The sequence below is a fragment of the Nothobranchius furzeri genome, chromosome 3, assembly GCF_043380555.1.
Source record: "Nothobranchius furzeri strain GRZ-AD chromosome 3, NfurGRZ-RIMD1, whole genome shotgun sequence".
Lineage (NCBI taxonomy): Eukaryota > Metazoa > Chordata > Actinopteri > Cyprinodontiformes > Nothobranchiidae > Nothobranchius > Nothobranchius furzeri.
In genome coordinates this window covers 63,281,231-63,295,580 of record NC_091743.1, presented here as the reverse complement: position 1 = coordinate 63,295,580, position 14,350 = coordinate 63,281,231, and the positions used below count along the sequence as shown (strand labels likewise).

The window sequence follows — 14,350 nt, the reverse complement described above, 5'->3', positions numbered from 1 at the left end:
CATCAATCGACGTTTAATTTTGATACTGTGCCGATTAGAATCAAACCAGTGAACCAACTCTTAATTAATTTAGCTTATGAGCCATCTGGCTGATGATCAACCAAACATTTTATGTGCCAAATTGGAGGAATCTTCCAAAAGTGGTGGCTTTTTAATCAGCAATGATCAACTCAACACAACTGCCAACTTCCCATCAGACGTTTGGGCTTCATTAGGACTCACCACTCGTGCTGAGGCTCATCAATGACCAACAGGACCTTGAACTTCTTGGAGAGGGAAGAAGATGGAGCCGACTGCTCTACAAAACCAGCGGCGGACGCAGCCGTCTGTTTGACCACGTTGGTGATGGAGCTGAAGGAGCTGAAGAAGCCAGAGGAGGAGGAGGAGGACTGGGCCTGTTGGGGTTGCTGAGCCTGCTGGGTCGGGTGCCGGTCCTGAGATGCCGGGGAGCTGGCGGGCACCTGGGCCGGTGCAGGAGCTTTGGTTGGGGACTGGGCAGGGGCAGGAGCTGCGGAAGTGGCTTCACCCTGCTGGGAGGGAGAGGAGGCGGTGGGGGGTGGAGGAGCAGGAGGTTCAGGCCTCTGAAGGTCTGACATGTAGCCATTGGGCAGGTTGGACATGAAGCTGCTGTCAGAGAGTCGACGCCGGAGGAAGTTCATGATTTCGTTTGAATGGTGGACCGCTCAGCCGCTTGGGAAGTGTTTACTTTGACTGTACGTCTCCTGGATTCCAGGCTGAATGGAGCAAAAGCAAAATGGGATCAAAGGTTAGACGATTGAGAGAGAAAGCAGTTCAGTCCCAAATGATGTGTGGCGGATTGCTGCTTCTAGGCTGGAGGGATGGAGAGCAGGAAAGGAAGAGAGGACGGATGAACCAATGGACCAGTCTTCAAGAGACAGCTCCCAAAAGTGCAGCGAAGCCAGCAGAACGAGCGTGGATGTGGTGTTCCTCCTCCTGAGCCTCACGCCTCCTGCAAAATGCGTGAGTGTGACGTGAGAGAGTGTATCTGAGAGAGAGAGGTGTGGTGTCGCCCCCTTCAGTGAGATGCTGGAGTTCTTCCCCCTTTGGTCTGATTTCCTTCCTCCTCAGCTGCTGCAAGCTGAATGCACTGAGGAGATGCTGCCTTTTCTGTTTATCTCACCCTTTCACTCGCTCACGCTCCCTCTACCCTTCCTCCTCTCACTCACTCACTGAGCGTGCTCACTGGCTGCCTCCCCTCTCCTCCTCCTCCTCCTCCTCCTCTCCTCTGTCATCATCCTCCTACATCAAAGAGTGTTCGAGTGTCGTGCTGCAACATTGTAGCGCTGCGTGCCGTGTGCAGCCATTGGAGGGGGTTTCCTGCACGCATGCAAAGGGTGGAGTTCACGGTTGGAGACACCATCCGCTCTGCTCTGCAGGCCCCACCTTCTTCTCCTTCCATCCAGCCATTTTTGTTTACCCCTTTTTTTCAACGCGTTACACTTTAATCTGCTTCCTCACCACTGAGTAAACGAGGTGGAGGCATGCTCTTTCAGATAAGATCTGTAAAAATTAATGCATGACATCATCACTTAGTGATCCTGTCACTTATTATGTAAACCACAAGTTGTCTCTTAAGTGTTTTCTTTTTTTTATTTAAATCTTTCATAAATTTGATATGAATTCAGGGGGAGAAAAAACTAAAAACCAAATCGATCCAATTGTTTGTTTGCGTACCAACCAGATTAGTCAGGCAGTGTGCAAATCAGGTAAATGTTTTAATATTTTGACACGCTTTGGTGAAAAACATTTTAATTTGAACTCAGATAAAGTCCTGACTTCAGTCTTCTCAAACAAAGAATAATCTTTTTGCCTACAGCTGTATAGTCACTGACACTAGTCAGTGACTTGATGCAATTTGCTGGGTTCCTTATTTAGGAAACATTATTTCCGATTGACTTAATGAACTGACCTGAATTGGAATGTTTATTATGTGAAGTGCCTTGAGACGGGTCTTGTCGTGATTTGGCGCTATATAAATAAACTTGAATTGAATTGAATTGAACTGATAACTAGCAGTCACAAAAATGCTTTTAAAAACATGGAATAGTTTTGGGCTTAAGATGAAAGGCATAATCCAGTTTTTTATCTGCACACAGTTCAAAAGTGAACATCTGTGAAAAGGGCACATTTGAGCGCGTTGGGGCTTGGGCCACTTGCACATCTGTCACATATGTGAAGACACTAAAATACTGAACTATGTGAGCTGGTTTGGCCCCCTGAAGCCCCTCTGCATAGACAAATCTAAAGCATTAATAAGTGTGTGATTGTGATTGTTTGTTGGATTTAACATGTTGTGTGTGAAGTCTCTAGGGTTGATGATGATATTGTAAATACAATCATTGGCAATAGTATATCAAATTTTGTATGGGAGTGTAAGCTGAACTAATTTGTTGTGTTGATACAGTGTTTATTGGTGTGATATTGAAATAACTAATGTGAATGTAATATGGGGTGGGATTAAATAAGTTTTACTTCCTCCCACTGCTTTTCGAGCAAGGGCTAAATGATTGTTTCTTTTGTTTTAGTTCAGTTTTGTTGTGCATCGTCGCTTATGTATAAATACACATTTCTTTTTTTTAATGGCTCGAAATAAAGATGAATGAAAAGTGCTGATCTTTGTAATAATTCAGCCTAATGCAAGATATGGAACCAAAGCATGGGAATGAAATGATCTGAAATTGAGAAGAGACAATTACAGGTCTTTCTAAAAAAAATTGCACATTGTGATAAAGTTCATTATTGTCTGTAATGTACTGATAAACAGTAGACCTTCATACATGTTCAACACATTCTCACACCCAAGGCATCAAAATATGACGCGTGTGACCAAGCCTCAATATATGACGATTCGGGACGGCCCAGCGCGTCAGGAGACGACGATCAGGGACAAACAGTTGACGCAGCATCCCAGAGCGTCGGCATCCGACGCCGGTGGTGAGACGGACATTAGAACCACTTTTGAACTACTTAACCTTCCCCTCACCCCAATCCTAACCTTAAGGTCACTGTTTATGGACCTTAAGGTTAGAATTGGGGTGAGGGGAAGGCCAAATAGTCGAATAATGTCTGTGTGACAGCGCGCGTCAAACAGTGACGTCAGCGGAGCCATATGACCCAGCGTGCCCTGATCGTCGTCTCCTGACGTGCTGGGGCGTCCCGAATCGTCATATATTGAGGCTTGGTCACACGTGTCATATTTTGATGCCTTGGGTGTGAGAATGTGTTGAAATATGAGATTCATTACACACAACTGAAGCAGTTAAAGCCTTTTATTGTTTCTAATATTGATCATTTTGGCACACAGCTCATGAAAACCCAAAATTCCTATCTAAAAAAATTTGCATATCATGAAAAGGTTCTCTAAACGAGCTATTATCCTAATCATCTGAATCAACTAATTAACCCTAAACACCTGCAAAAGATTCCTGAGGCTTTTAAAGACTCCCAGCCTGGTTCATTACTCAAAACCACAATCATGGGTAAGACTGTTGACCTGACTGCTGTCCAGAAGGCCATCATTGACACCCTCAAGCAAGAGGGTAAGACACAGAAAGAAATTTCTGAATGAATAGGTGGTTCCCAGAGTGCTGTATCAAGGCTCCTCAGTGGGAAGTCTGTGGGAAGGAAAAGGTGTGGCAGAAAACGCTGCACAACGAGAAGAGGTGACCGGACCCTGAGGAGGATTGTGGAGAAGGACAAATTCCAGACCTTGGGGGACCTGCGGAAGCAGTGGACTGAGTCTGGAGTAGAAACATCCAGAGCCACCGTTTACAGGCGTGTGCAGGAAATGAGCTACAGGTGCCGCATTCCCCAGGCCAAGCCACTTTTGAACTAGAAACAGCTGCAGAAGCTCCTGACCTGGGCTACAGAGAAGCAGCACTGGACTGTTGCTCAGTGGTCCAAAGTACTTTTTTCAGAGGAAAGCAAATTTGGCATGTCATTCAGAAATCAAGGTGCCATAGTCTGGAGGAAGACTGGGCAGAGGGAAATGCCAAAATGCCTGAAGTCCAGTGTCAAGTACCCACAGCCAGGGATGGTCTGGGGTGCCATGTCAGCTGCTGGTGTTGGTCCACTGTGTTTTATCAAGGGCAGGGTCAATGCAGCTAGCTATCAGGAGATTTTGGAGCACTTCATGCTTCCATCTGCTGAAAAGCTTTTTGGAGATGAAGATTTCATTTTTCAGCACGACCTGGCACCTAAGGCAAGCCAAATGAGCATTTATTCTGATATCAGGATATCAGCCAGAATTGTCATGAACATGTAAGCCATTTCTGTCCACTAGTTAACTAGTTAGACATGTTTGTGTCAACTAGTTAAATATCGAGGGTGAAAATGTGCCCACTAGTTAACTAGTGACAGCAGAAATGCGCACTAGTTAACTAGTGAACACATTTAGGCTTCAGTAGTTAACTAGTTGACACAAAAACTGCTCACTAGTTAACTAGTAAAAGCAGAAATGCATAGCAGTCAGCTACTTGAAGGTATTTGTCTCACTAGTTAACTAGTGAGGGTCAAAATGTGCACACTAGTTAACTTGTGGTAGACATAAATGCGCACTAGTTAACTAGTGAACATATTTTGGCTTCACTAGTTAACTAGTTGACACATAAATGGCTCACTAGTTAACTAGTAAAGACCAAAATGCATACCAGTCAGCTAGTTGAAGGTTTTTGTGTCTCACTAGTTAACTAGTGATGGCCAAAATGTGCACACTAGTTAACTTGTGGTAGACATAAATGTGCACTAGTTAACTAGTGAACACATTTTGGCTTCACTAGTTAACTAGTTGTCACATAAATGGCTCACTAGTTAACTAGTAAAGGCCAAAGTGCATACCAGTCAGCTAGTTGAAGGTTTTTTGTGTCTCACTAGTTAACTATTGATGGCCAAAATGTGCACACTAGTTAACTAGTGAAGGCTTAACTCCTAACTAGTTAACTAGTTGGAGTAGGTCAGTGCCACTAGTTAACTAGTGAACCATTAATGGCTCACTAGCTAGCTAGTTGATGGCAGCAGGCTCACTAGTTACCTAGTTGATGCATCCATTGTCCAAACTAGTTAACTAGTGAGGACATAAATGTATACTAGTAAACTAGTTCAAGTCTTCATTCACACTAGCTAGCTAGTTGCGCAGAATTCTAATTAGGAGGTGGAGAATTTCTCAAATTAAGACTCTCTATTGGCTCCCTGTGTCAAAATAAAATATGACAACCAATCACAGTGCGGAATTTCGTAAAATCCCACCCCAAACATTTGCATGCGGCACACAAGTTAACATGCTGGCCAGAGGAACCTCAGCTAGTGAACTAGTAGTGGCTTCAGTGTGACACTTACATGTAAACTTGTGAAGGCAGAACTGCTCACTAGTTAACTAGAGAGGGTACAAATGTCCACTAGTTAACTAGTGAGGTGCAAAATAAGTGTCACTAGTTCACTGGTGGGCCCCAAATCGCCCACAAGTTAACTAGTAAGGTGCGGATATGCTCACTAGTTAACTAGTGAGGTGCAGATTTGCTCACTAGTTAACTAGTGCGCCCTAAAGTGCCCACTAGTTAACTAGTAAGGTGCAACAAAGCATCACTAGTTAACTTGTAAAGTGCAGATATGCTCACTAGTTAACTAGTGGGCCCCAAAATGTCAACAAGTTAACTAGTAGGGTGCGGATTTGCTCACTAGTTAACTAGTGAGGCACAGATATGCTCACTAGTTAACTAGTGATGTGCGGATTTGCTCACTAGTTAACTAGTGAGGTGCAGATTTGCTCACTAGTTAACTAGTGTGCCCTAAAGCACCCACTAGTTAACTAGTAAGGTGCAAAAAAGCATCACTAGTTAACTTGTAAAGTGCAGATATGCTCACTAGTTAACTAGTGGGCCCCAAAACGCCAACTAGTTAACTAGTAGGGTGCGGATTTGCTCACTAGTTAACTAGTGAGGCACAGATATGCTCACTAGTTAACTAGTGAAGTGCGGATTTGCTTACTAGCTAACTAGTGAGGCGCGGATTTGCTCACTAGTTAACTAGTGAAGTGCGGATTTGCTCACTAGTTAACTAGTGAGGTGCGGATTTGCTCACTAGTTAACTAGTGAGGTGCGGATTTGCTCACTAGTTAACTAGTGAGGTACGGATTTGCTCACTAGTTAACTAGTGAGGTGCAGATATGCTCACTAGTTAACTAGTGAGGTGCAGATATGCTCACTAGTTAACTAGTGCGCACAAGACGCACACTAGTTGCTGTTTTTGGAGCAATCTAGTTTACTTGTTATGTAAAAATGTGTTCTTACTAGTTAACTAGTGACAAATTTACCTTCACTAGTTAACTAGTTGACATATTTGGCCTTTCTAGTTCACTTGTAATGGGACAGGAAGCACTCACTAGTTAACTAGTGAGCATATCTGCATTATAATTTTTTCTCACTAGCTTATAGAGGGCAAACTGAGCCTTACATGTTAAGTAGTGAACACAAAACACTGTCACTAGTTAACTAGCTGCAGAAAAATGCCCCTAAAACTAGTAAATTTGTGGAATTTGAATAAATACACACTTGGCTGGCATTCTGTGTAACATGTTAACTAGTTCGACCGCTGTACTGCTCACTAGTTAGCTAGTGAGCAAATCCGGCCTTTACATGCAAATGAAGAAATGCAGAACAGCAATGTGATTGGTCCATGTAGGACTGAGAAACAGAGAAAGTATGGCGGACTCTGTTCAGGCTGTTCTAAGAGAAAATTTGATAAACTAAGATCGTTTGAGCACATAAATATGTTTTGACGATATTTGTAGCGAGAAAGTTGTGGTGTATTGCTGTAATCTTTGTTCAGTTAACGTGTGCAGTCTTTAGTTTTCAGTTATTAGTCTGAAAAAGCCTGGAGGCGGAAGGCAGCGGCAGACAGCATGTCTGTTTCTGTTGACAGGAAAGTGCAGAAACTCCGCAGAAATCTCCGTCAGATATATTGTTTCACATTTGTACGGAAGCGACAAGTTTATAATAATAAAAAAGGCTCTATTTTACATACGTTGCTGTAAAGCCTGCCAGCACTCATAGTGTTTTAAAGGTATAAATTTGCGGGGAGATGTAGCACCTAGTGCTGGTGGTCTAGTGACTAACGCGTTCGCTTGCAATGGTGAAGGTCGTGGGTTTGATACTGGATCATACACTTTAGTTTTGTACATTATTTCACTTCTTTTCTTTTGCATAATTTTTGCATTTATGTCAACAAGAAACAAAATACGTAACGGATTAGTGGGCAGAGTTACACACACACACACACACACACAAAAAAAACATGTAAACAAGTATTTTATGAGTATGAATCTGATTATTGCCGACAGTCGATATTTAAGCATGTGTGTCCACCTTCCTCAATCCATCCTCGCAAAATAAAATCATCGGCACAGCACAGCAGGCTTTCTCTTGATCCAGAACTAGCACTTCGAAATTGATCATGTCCGCGGCCATCTGCTGCACAATCAGCTGCTCGCATCGCGGGAAACATTGAAAACAGCTTCATGAACTGAGACACAACAGGGTTAACATCGACAAAAAAATCCACAAATAAATCTAAATAATTAATGCCATTTCCGTCTTTTTCCTTGAAATATACAAATAGCAGATCATAAATCTAGAGCAGAAAAAGCTGCTGCAGGAAGCAGGGTCTGTAGTTATTCATGCACCAATTCATCAATGTGATTATTGATCAAGATCAGGTAAACTGATATTAATGTTGCAACATTTCATTTGATCATCTGAATGATACCACACAACTGAATGACCTGTTGAGTCTCTGCATATTCAGGTATTTACTACGGAAAACAAACAACAGCAGGCAGCAGCAGGACTCCCCATGTTATTTCTCGGGTCGCTGGCCCGCGGTCGTCGGGGCCGCTGCGGTCAGCTCTTAGCCGGGAAGCCCTCGTTCGGCTGCGTGGGCTGCTTCACCGTGGACCAGCTCCCAGCAGCCGCTGGTCGGGAGAAACGCTCTGGCTGCAGCTCCGATCAGACCCTACCAACACCTCGCCACAGACAGCACCGCATTAAAAGCCCACAATTACGACCCGCTCCCCAAAGTTACAGTTCTCAAGCACTGATGAACACATACATAACCCACAACAGCTATGAAATGTGTGTTATTTACGGCAAAAAGGAGATATTTTTCAAGCCGACGTGCCAATGTTAACCGCAGTTGGCTTGGAAATGTGCTGATTTTATTATTTTTGTCAATTAAAATCCCCCTTGTTTGCTCTTACGTTTTACGAAAACGCAATATTAATTAAAGCACGCTTTAGTGATCAGCATGTAAAGCAAAGAAGAAATGTGAACATTTCAACCCATTTCGAACCAACCAGTAATATGATTTCTTAATACGGTGCAGCGGCAGCATTTAAAAACCAAAATATAGTTTTTACTCTCCAAAAAAAGGAGAAGACAGTCACGGTGCAGCAACCCATTTTAGTCCATTAATCTCCACAATAAATATCCAGACAGAGAATTTCTACGGCCTCGCTGTAAACTCCAATGTCACCCAGGACCAGTCTTAAAGAGACAACGCGCTTAAAGGGAAAGTGTGTAGATTTCTGGCAATAGGGGGTAGTAAATACCAAAGTCACTGCAAACAAGCTGTATTTTTTGTTCAAGTGAGGACCTTACTAACTAATGCTCATAAAGCCAACAAAACCCTCTGGACTCTAGCTGTAACTCTCAAATTAGGATATGAGATTAATGACTCAGGTTCACGCTCCAATACATTAATTGTTTGAGAAATGCATCTTTTTATGTTGAGTGCCATCCGCCAAATAACACACGAGAAAAGGAAGAAGAAGAGTGTTGTTGCACAGTTTTCAAAGGAGTCAAAAACCACCAGCAAAACCATAAATACAGCTAAATAAACATAGAATCCAACATGGCGTCCTCCAGAGAGTCTGACCCTCGCCTGTGTATTTTATTACTATGAAGGGTACATGAACTGATTAGGAACACAATGTCATAGGGTCAAAGGTCAAGGTTGTGTGAGGTCATATATATATCAAAAATTGCCTGAACGGGTTGAATGATTTTGACCAAATCAGAGGTGATAGCTCCCTATCAAAGGTAGATAAACTGATCAGGTCACAACCTCATAGGGTCAAAGGTCAAGGTTGTGTGAGGCCGTATATATGAAAATTTGGCTTTTGTGTGCAATATCTCCTGAACGGGTTGAAGGATTTTGACAAAATCAGAGGTCATAACTCCCTATCAAAGGTAAATAAACTCATCACATACACAAGTTCATAGGGTCAGAGGTCAGTGTCATGAGAGGTAATATATATGACCAGTCAGGCATATCCCGCGACGCTCTGCATCGATTTGCAGGGCTTTCTTGTTTCTACAGAGTTTATGTAGGGTGCTGCTGGTTTGGGGTGTTATGTCAGCAGGCAGAGTTTAGGAGTCTGACAGCTGTGGGGAAGAAACTGTTTCGGGACCTGGTAGTCTTAGTCCATAGGCTCCTGTAGCACTTCCCAGAGGGCAGGAGGGTGAAGAGTCCATTCGATGGGTGACTGGAGTCTGATGGTTTTCCCTGCCCTTTTCAGACACCAAGAAAAAAGGAGAGTAACTTTATTTTGTTTGTGTGATTTTATTTTGTTGTGTGACTACTGGTTGCAGTTCCCTGTTCAATTGATTGCTGTTCCCTGTTAAATTTAAAAAAGAAAAAAGTCTAAAGTTTTGTTTTGACTGGAGAGAACTAAAAAAGGTTACACTGTCTTCTGGTACTAGCTCAAAATAACAAGTGGTGCTTGCTGCAGAACCACAAAGGCGGAGCTGCACCAGAAGGTGGAGCTGCACCAGAGTCAGCCCCGCCCATTCCAGAATCAGCCCCGCCCATTCCATTAGAGTCAGTCTAATTCCTTCCAGTTGTCAGACTTGATAGCATTCTGGAACCAAAGAGGGTGTTGTAGCTAAAAAATGCGAGATTGAGGACGGAGTTGAGAAGTTAATTGAACAGTTTTTGTAAAGGTTCCATATAATTAAAAATCTAACTTTTGGAACTTTTAATCATGTTATATTGTCATTTCCTCATAAGAAACACGCCAAAGCCATTTTTAGCCTCATTCATGCATTTTCCTCCCATCTCAGCTTCAATTTGGTCTCCTCCCCCGAAGCGGGTCTGGTCTTGGTTCTCAAATCTGGATATTCTGTGAATTTTCTGACAAATTATTTCTGAAATGACTTCTACTGAGACACCGCCAATAAACCATACATCCCATCTCAGAGACACACTGGGCAGCACAATTACATGTAACGCCACTTGATTTATAACAGATGTGGTGGTGTAGTGGTTATGGAGTCAGGTTGACATGCTGTTTCGCCTCCCAGTAGTGTAAGTTTTAGGTAGTTTACAACCTCTTTTCTTCATTTCTAGCTACACTTGCCAGTACTATGTTTACAACAATTTACTGGTATACCGTTTAACATATAATGTGTTTATTTATTTATTTATTCGTTTATTTAGCCAGTGTGAGTCCATTTGTGAGCAGAGTTTCAACTAAAATGCTGTTTAGGAACGACCAAATTCAAAGAACTTTTAGCGACATAAATATTTTGCTGAAAAGAAACATTACAACTAAAATATAAACAAATTGAATGTGGCTAAATAGACTGCTGATGACCCCACCGAGAATCGAACCAGCATCATCTGAGGGGAAAGCAAAAACCAACTCAGACGATTTTACCACTAGACTACCAGAGGCCATTCAATAGACTGAAGTGCTGTTGTACACCAGTTTTATTAGACCAGCTGTAGGCAGATATTCGCTAAAAGAAACCTTTTCATTTCGAGATATATTCAGTCTTTGTCATGTAGCAAGTTATATTTATCTTGTTTAATTGGAGTATAGAACATAGCATTAACGACTGTAAACTAGTAACAGCCGTAATTCATGTGGGTCAGGTCAGTTTGCGATAAAGTTGAAAACAAAAACGGAAGTCAGTGGGCTAGGCTGAGTTTGCGTGAATGGGCGGGGTGCAGCTCCGCCTTTGTGGTTTTGCAGCCAGCACCCTCTCCAAAATAACCACAGTTTTTTCCCTCAGTGTCATTTGATCTATTTCTTGGGAAGATGGATGGATGGATGGATGGAGATATATATATATATATATATCAATAATTATTTTTAATATAGCCTTTTTCAATACCAAACTTTCAATACCAAACAAAAATGAACTACAATAAAATTACTGGCACACTAAATTCCAATTCTCCTCAATGGGACTTGAACTCGCCAACTGATCTCCCTTACACGACACCAAACGAGGTGCTTTACTTGATTTGGGAGGGGGGAATAAAAGCAGTAAAACAATAAAACTTTGAACATTACAACACAAAGAGAAAATAAATAATGTTACAGCAATTGCGGAATGCCATCTGCGGGATTCGAACCCGCCGCAACGACCAACCAGTAGGTGTCAAACCATGACTAATGAGTGCAAGCCTTGGCGCTCAGGGACACCCATCAGTATGTGATTGTGAGGCCACAGCACATACGTTTTAGACTGGGTGGGATTCTTATACCCAACAGGAGTCTTCTGCCCGCCTTCTCATTAGAATATGCATAATTTGTGTTTCAGGCACTAGTTAACTAGTGAGCTGCTGCACTGCCACACATGTAAACTGGTGAAATTTCAATTGTTCCACTAGTTAACTAGTGGACAAAAATGGTCAGCTTGTATGTGTTTTTAGATGCAACTAGTTAACTAGTGAGCAAATCCGCACCTCACTAGTTAACTAGTGAGGTGCAGATATGCTCACTAGTTAACTAGTGAGGTACTAGTGAGGTGCAGATATGCTCACTAGTTAACTAGTGAGCATATCTGCACCTCACTAGTTAACTAGTGAGCAAATCCGCACCTCACTAGTTAACTAGTGAGCAAATCCGCACCTCACTAGTTAACTAGTGAGCAAATCTGCACCTCACTAGTTAACTAGTGAGCAAATCCGCACCTCACTAGTTAACTAGTGAGCAAATCCGCACCTCACTAGTTAACTAGTGAGCATATCTGCGCCTCACTAGTTAACTAGTAAGCAAATCCGCACGTCACTAGTTAACTAGTGAGCATATCTGCGCCTCACTAGTTAACTAGTGAGCAAATCCGCACCCTACTAGTTAACTAGTTGGCGTTTTGGGGCCCACTAGTTAACTAGTGAGCATATCTGCACCTTACTAGTTAACTAGTGATGCTTTTTTGCACCTTACTAGTTAACTAGTGGGCGCTTAAGGGTGCACTAGTTAACTAGTGAGCAAATCTGCACCTCACTAGTTAACTAGTGAGCATATCCACACCCTACTAGTTAACTTGTGGGCGTTTTGGGGCCCACTAGTGAACTAGTGACACTTATTTTGCACCTCACTAGTTAACTAGTGGACATTTGTACCCTCTCTAGTTAACTAGTGAGCAGTTCCGCCTTCACAAGTTTACATGTAAGTGTCACACTGAAGCCACTACTAGTTTACTAGCTGAGGTTCCTCTGGCCAGCATGTTAACTTGTGTGCCGCATGCAAATGTTTGGGGTGGGATTTTGCAAAATTCTGCACTGTGATTGGTTGTCATATTTTATTTTAACATAGTGAGCCAATAGAAAGCCTCAATTTGAGAAATTCTCTGCCTCCTAATTAGAATTCTGTGCAACTAGCTAGCTAGTGTGAATGTAGGCTTGAACTAGTTTACTAGTATACATTTATGTCCTCACTAGTTAACTAGTTTGGACAATGGATGCATCAACTAGGTAACTAGTGAGCCTGCTACAATCAACTAGCTAGCTAGTGAGTCATTAATGGTTCACTAGTTAACTAGTGGCACTGCCCTACTCCAACTACTTAACTAGTTAGGAGTTTTGCCTTCACTAGTGAACATGTGGACACTTTGAACTGTCACTAGTTAACTAGTGAGACACAAAAACCTTCAACTAGCTGACTGGTATGCATTTTAGCCCTTACTAGTTAACTAGTGAGCCATTTTTGTGTCACCTAGTTAACTAGGAAGCCAAAATGTGTTCACTAGTCAACTAGTGGGCATTTCTTCTGTCACTAGTTAACTGGTGTGCACATTTTGGCCATCACTAGTTAACTAGTGAGACACAAAAACCTTCAACTAGCTGACTGGTATGCATTTTGGCCTTTACTAGTTAACTAGTGAGCCATTTTGTGTCACCTAGTTAACTAGTGAAGCCAAAATGTGTTCACTAGTTAACTAGTGAACATTTCCGTCTCCCACTAGTTAACTGGTGGGCTCATTTTGACCCTGACTAGTTAACTAGTGAGACACAAATACCTTCAACTAGCTGACTGGTATGCATTTTGGCCTTTACTAGTTAACTAATGAGCCATTTTTGTGTCAACTAGTTAACTAGTGAAGGTCAAAATGTGTTCACTAGTTAACTAGCGTGTACAGTTTGACCCTCACTAGTTAACTAGTTGACCTGTTGACAAGATATCAGAATTAATGCTCAAGCGGCTGGCCAAATTGGGCAAAGTTAACAAGTGGGATTTTTACATTCAGTAGTCAGCTAGTACGAGTTTTTGTACCTTACTAGTTGACTAGTAAAAACTAAATGTGTTTTAACTAGTTAACTAGTGGACATTGATCTGTCCACTAGTTAACTAGTGAACACACTGAGCAATACTAGTTAACTAGTAAGATATGAAACATTTTAACTAGTTAACTAGAGAGAATTTAGGCCTTACTAGTTAACTAGTTGACATTTAGGCTGTCACTATTTAACTAGTTGACACAAACATGGCTAACTAGTTAACTAGTGGACAGAAATGGCTTACATGTTCATGACAATTCTGGCTGATATCCTGATATCAGAATAAATGCTCATTTGGCTTGCCATAGACACCTGCTCACAGTGCCAAAACCACTGGTAAATGGTTTACTGACCATGGCATTACTGTGCTCAATTGGCCTGCCAACTCTCCTGACCTGAACCCCATCGAGAATCTGTGGGATGCTGTGAAGAGAAAGCTGAGAGACGCAAGACCCAACACTCTGGATGAGCTTAAGGCCACTATCGAAGCATCCTGGGCCTCCATAACACCTCAGCAGTGCCACAGGCTGATTGTCTCCATGCCACGCCGCATTGAAGCAGTCATTTCTGCTAAAGGATTCCCGACCAAGTATTGAGTGCATAACTGAACATGATTATTTGAAGGTTGACTTTTTTTTGTATTAAAACACTTTTCTTTTATTGGTCGGATGAAATATGCTAATTTTTTTAGATAGGAATTTTGGGTTTTCATGAGCTGTACGCCAAAATCATCAATATTAGAAACAATAAAAGGCTTGAACTACTTCAG

The 14,350-nt window shown here is 42.1% G+C and overlaps 1 protein-coding gene across 1 annotated transcript in view; it reads right to left on the bottom strand.

Moving 5' to 3' along the window:
* syn2b (synapsin IIb) overlaps window positions 1-1,244 on the bottom strand; it is a 118,823-nt gene extending 117,579 nt beyond the window's left edge. Inside the window, exon 1 of the mRNA XM_015959071.3 lies at window positions 223-1,244. Within this exon, the coding sequence (XP_015814557.3) occupies window positions 223-659 (437 nt within the window). The 5' untranslated portion in view covers window positions 660-1,244. The remainder of the gene's footprint in view (window positions 1-222) is intronic.
* Between the last annotated feature and the right edge of the window lie 13,106 nt (window positions 1,245-14,350).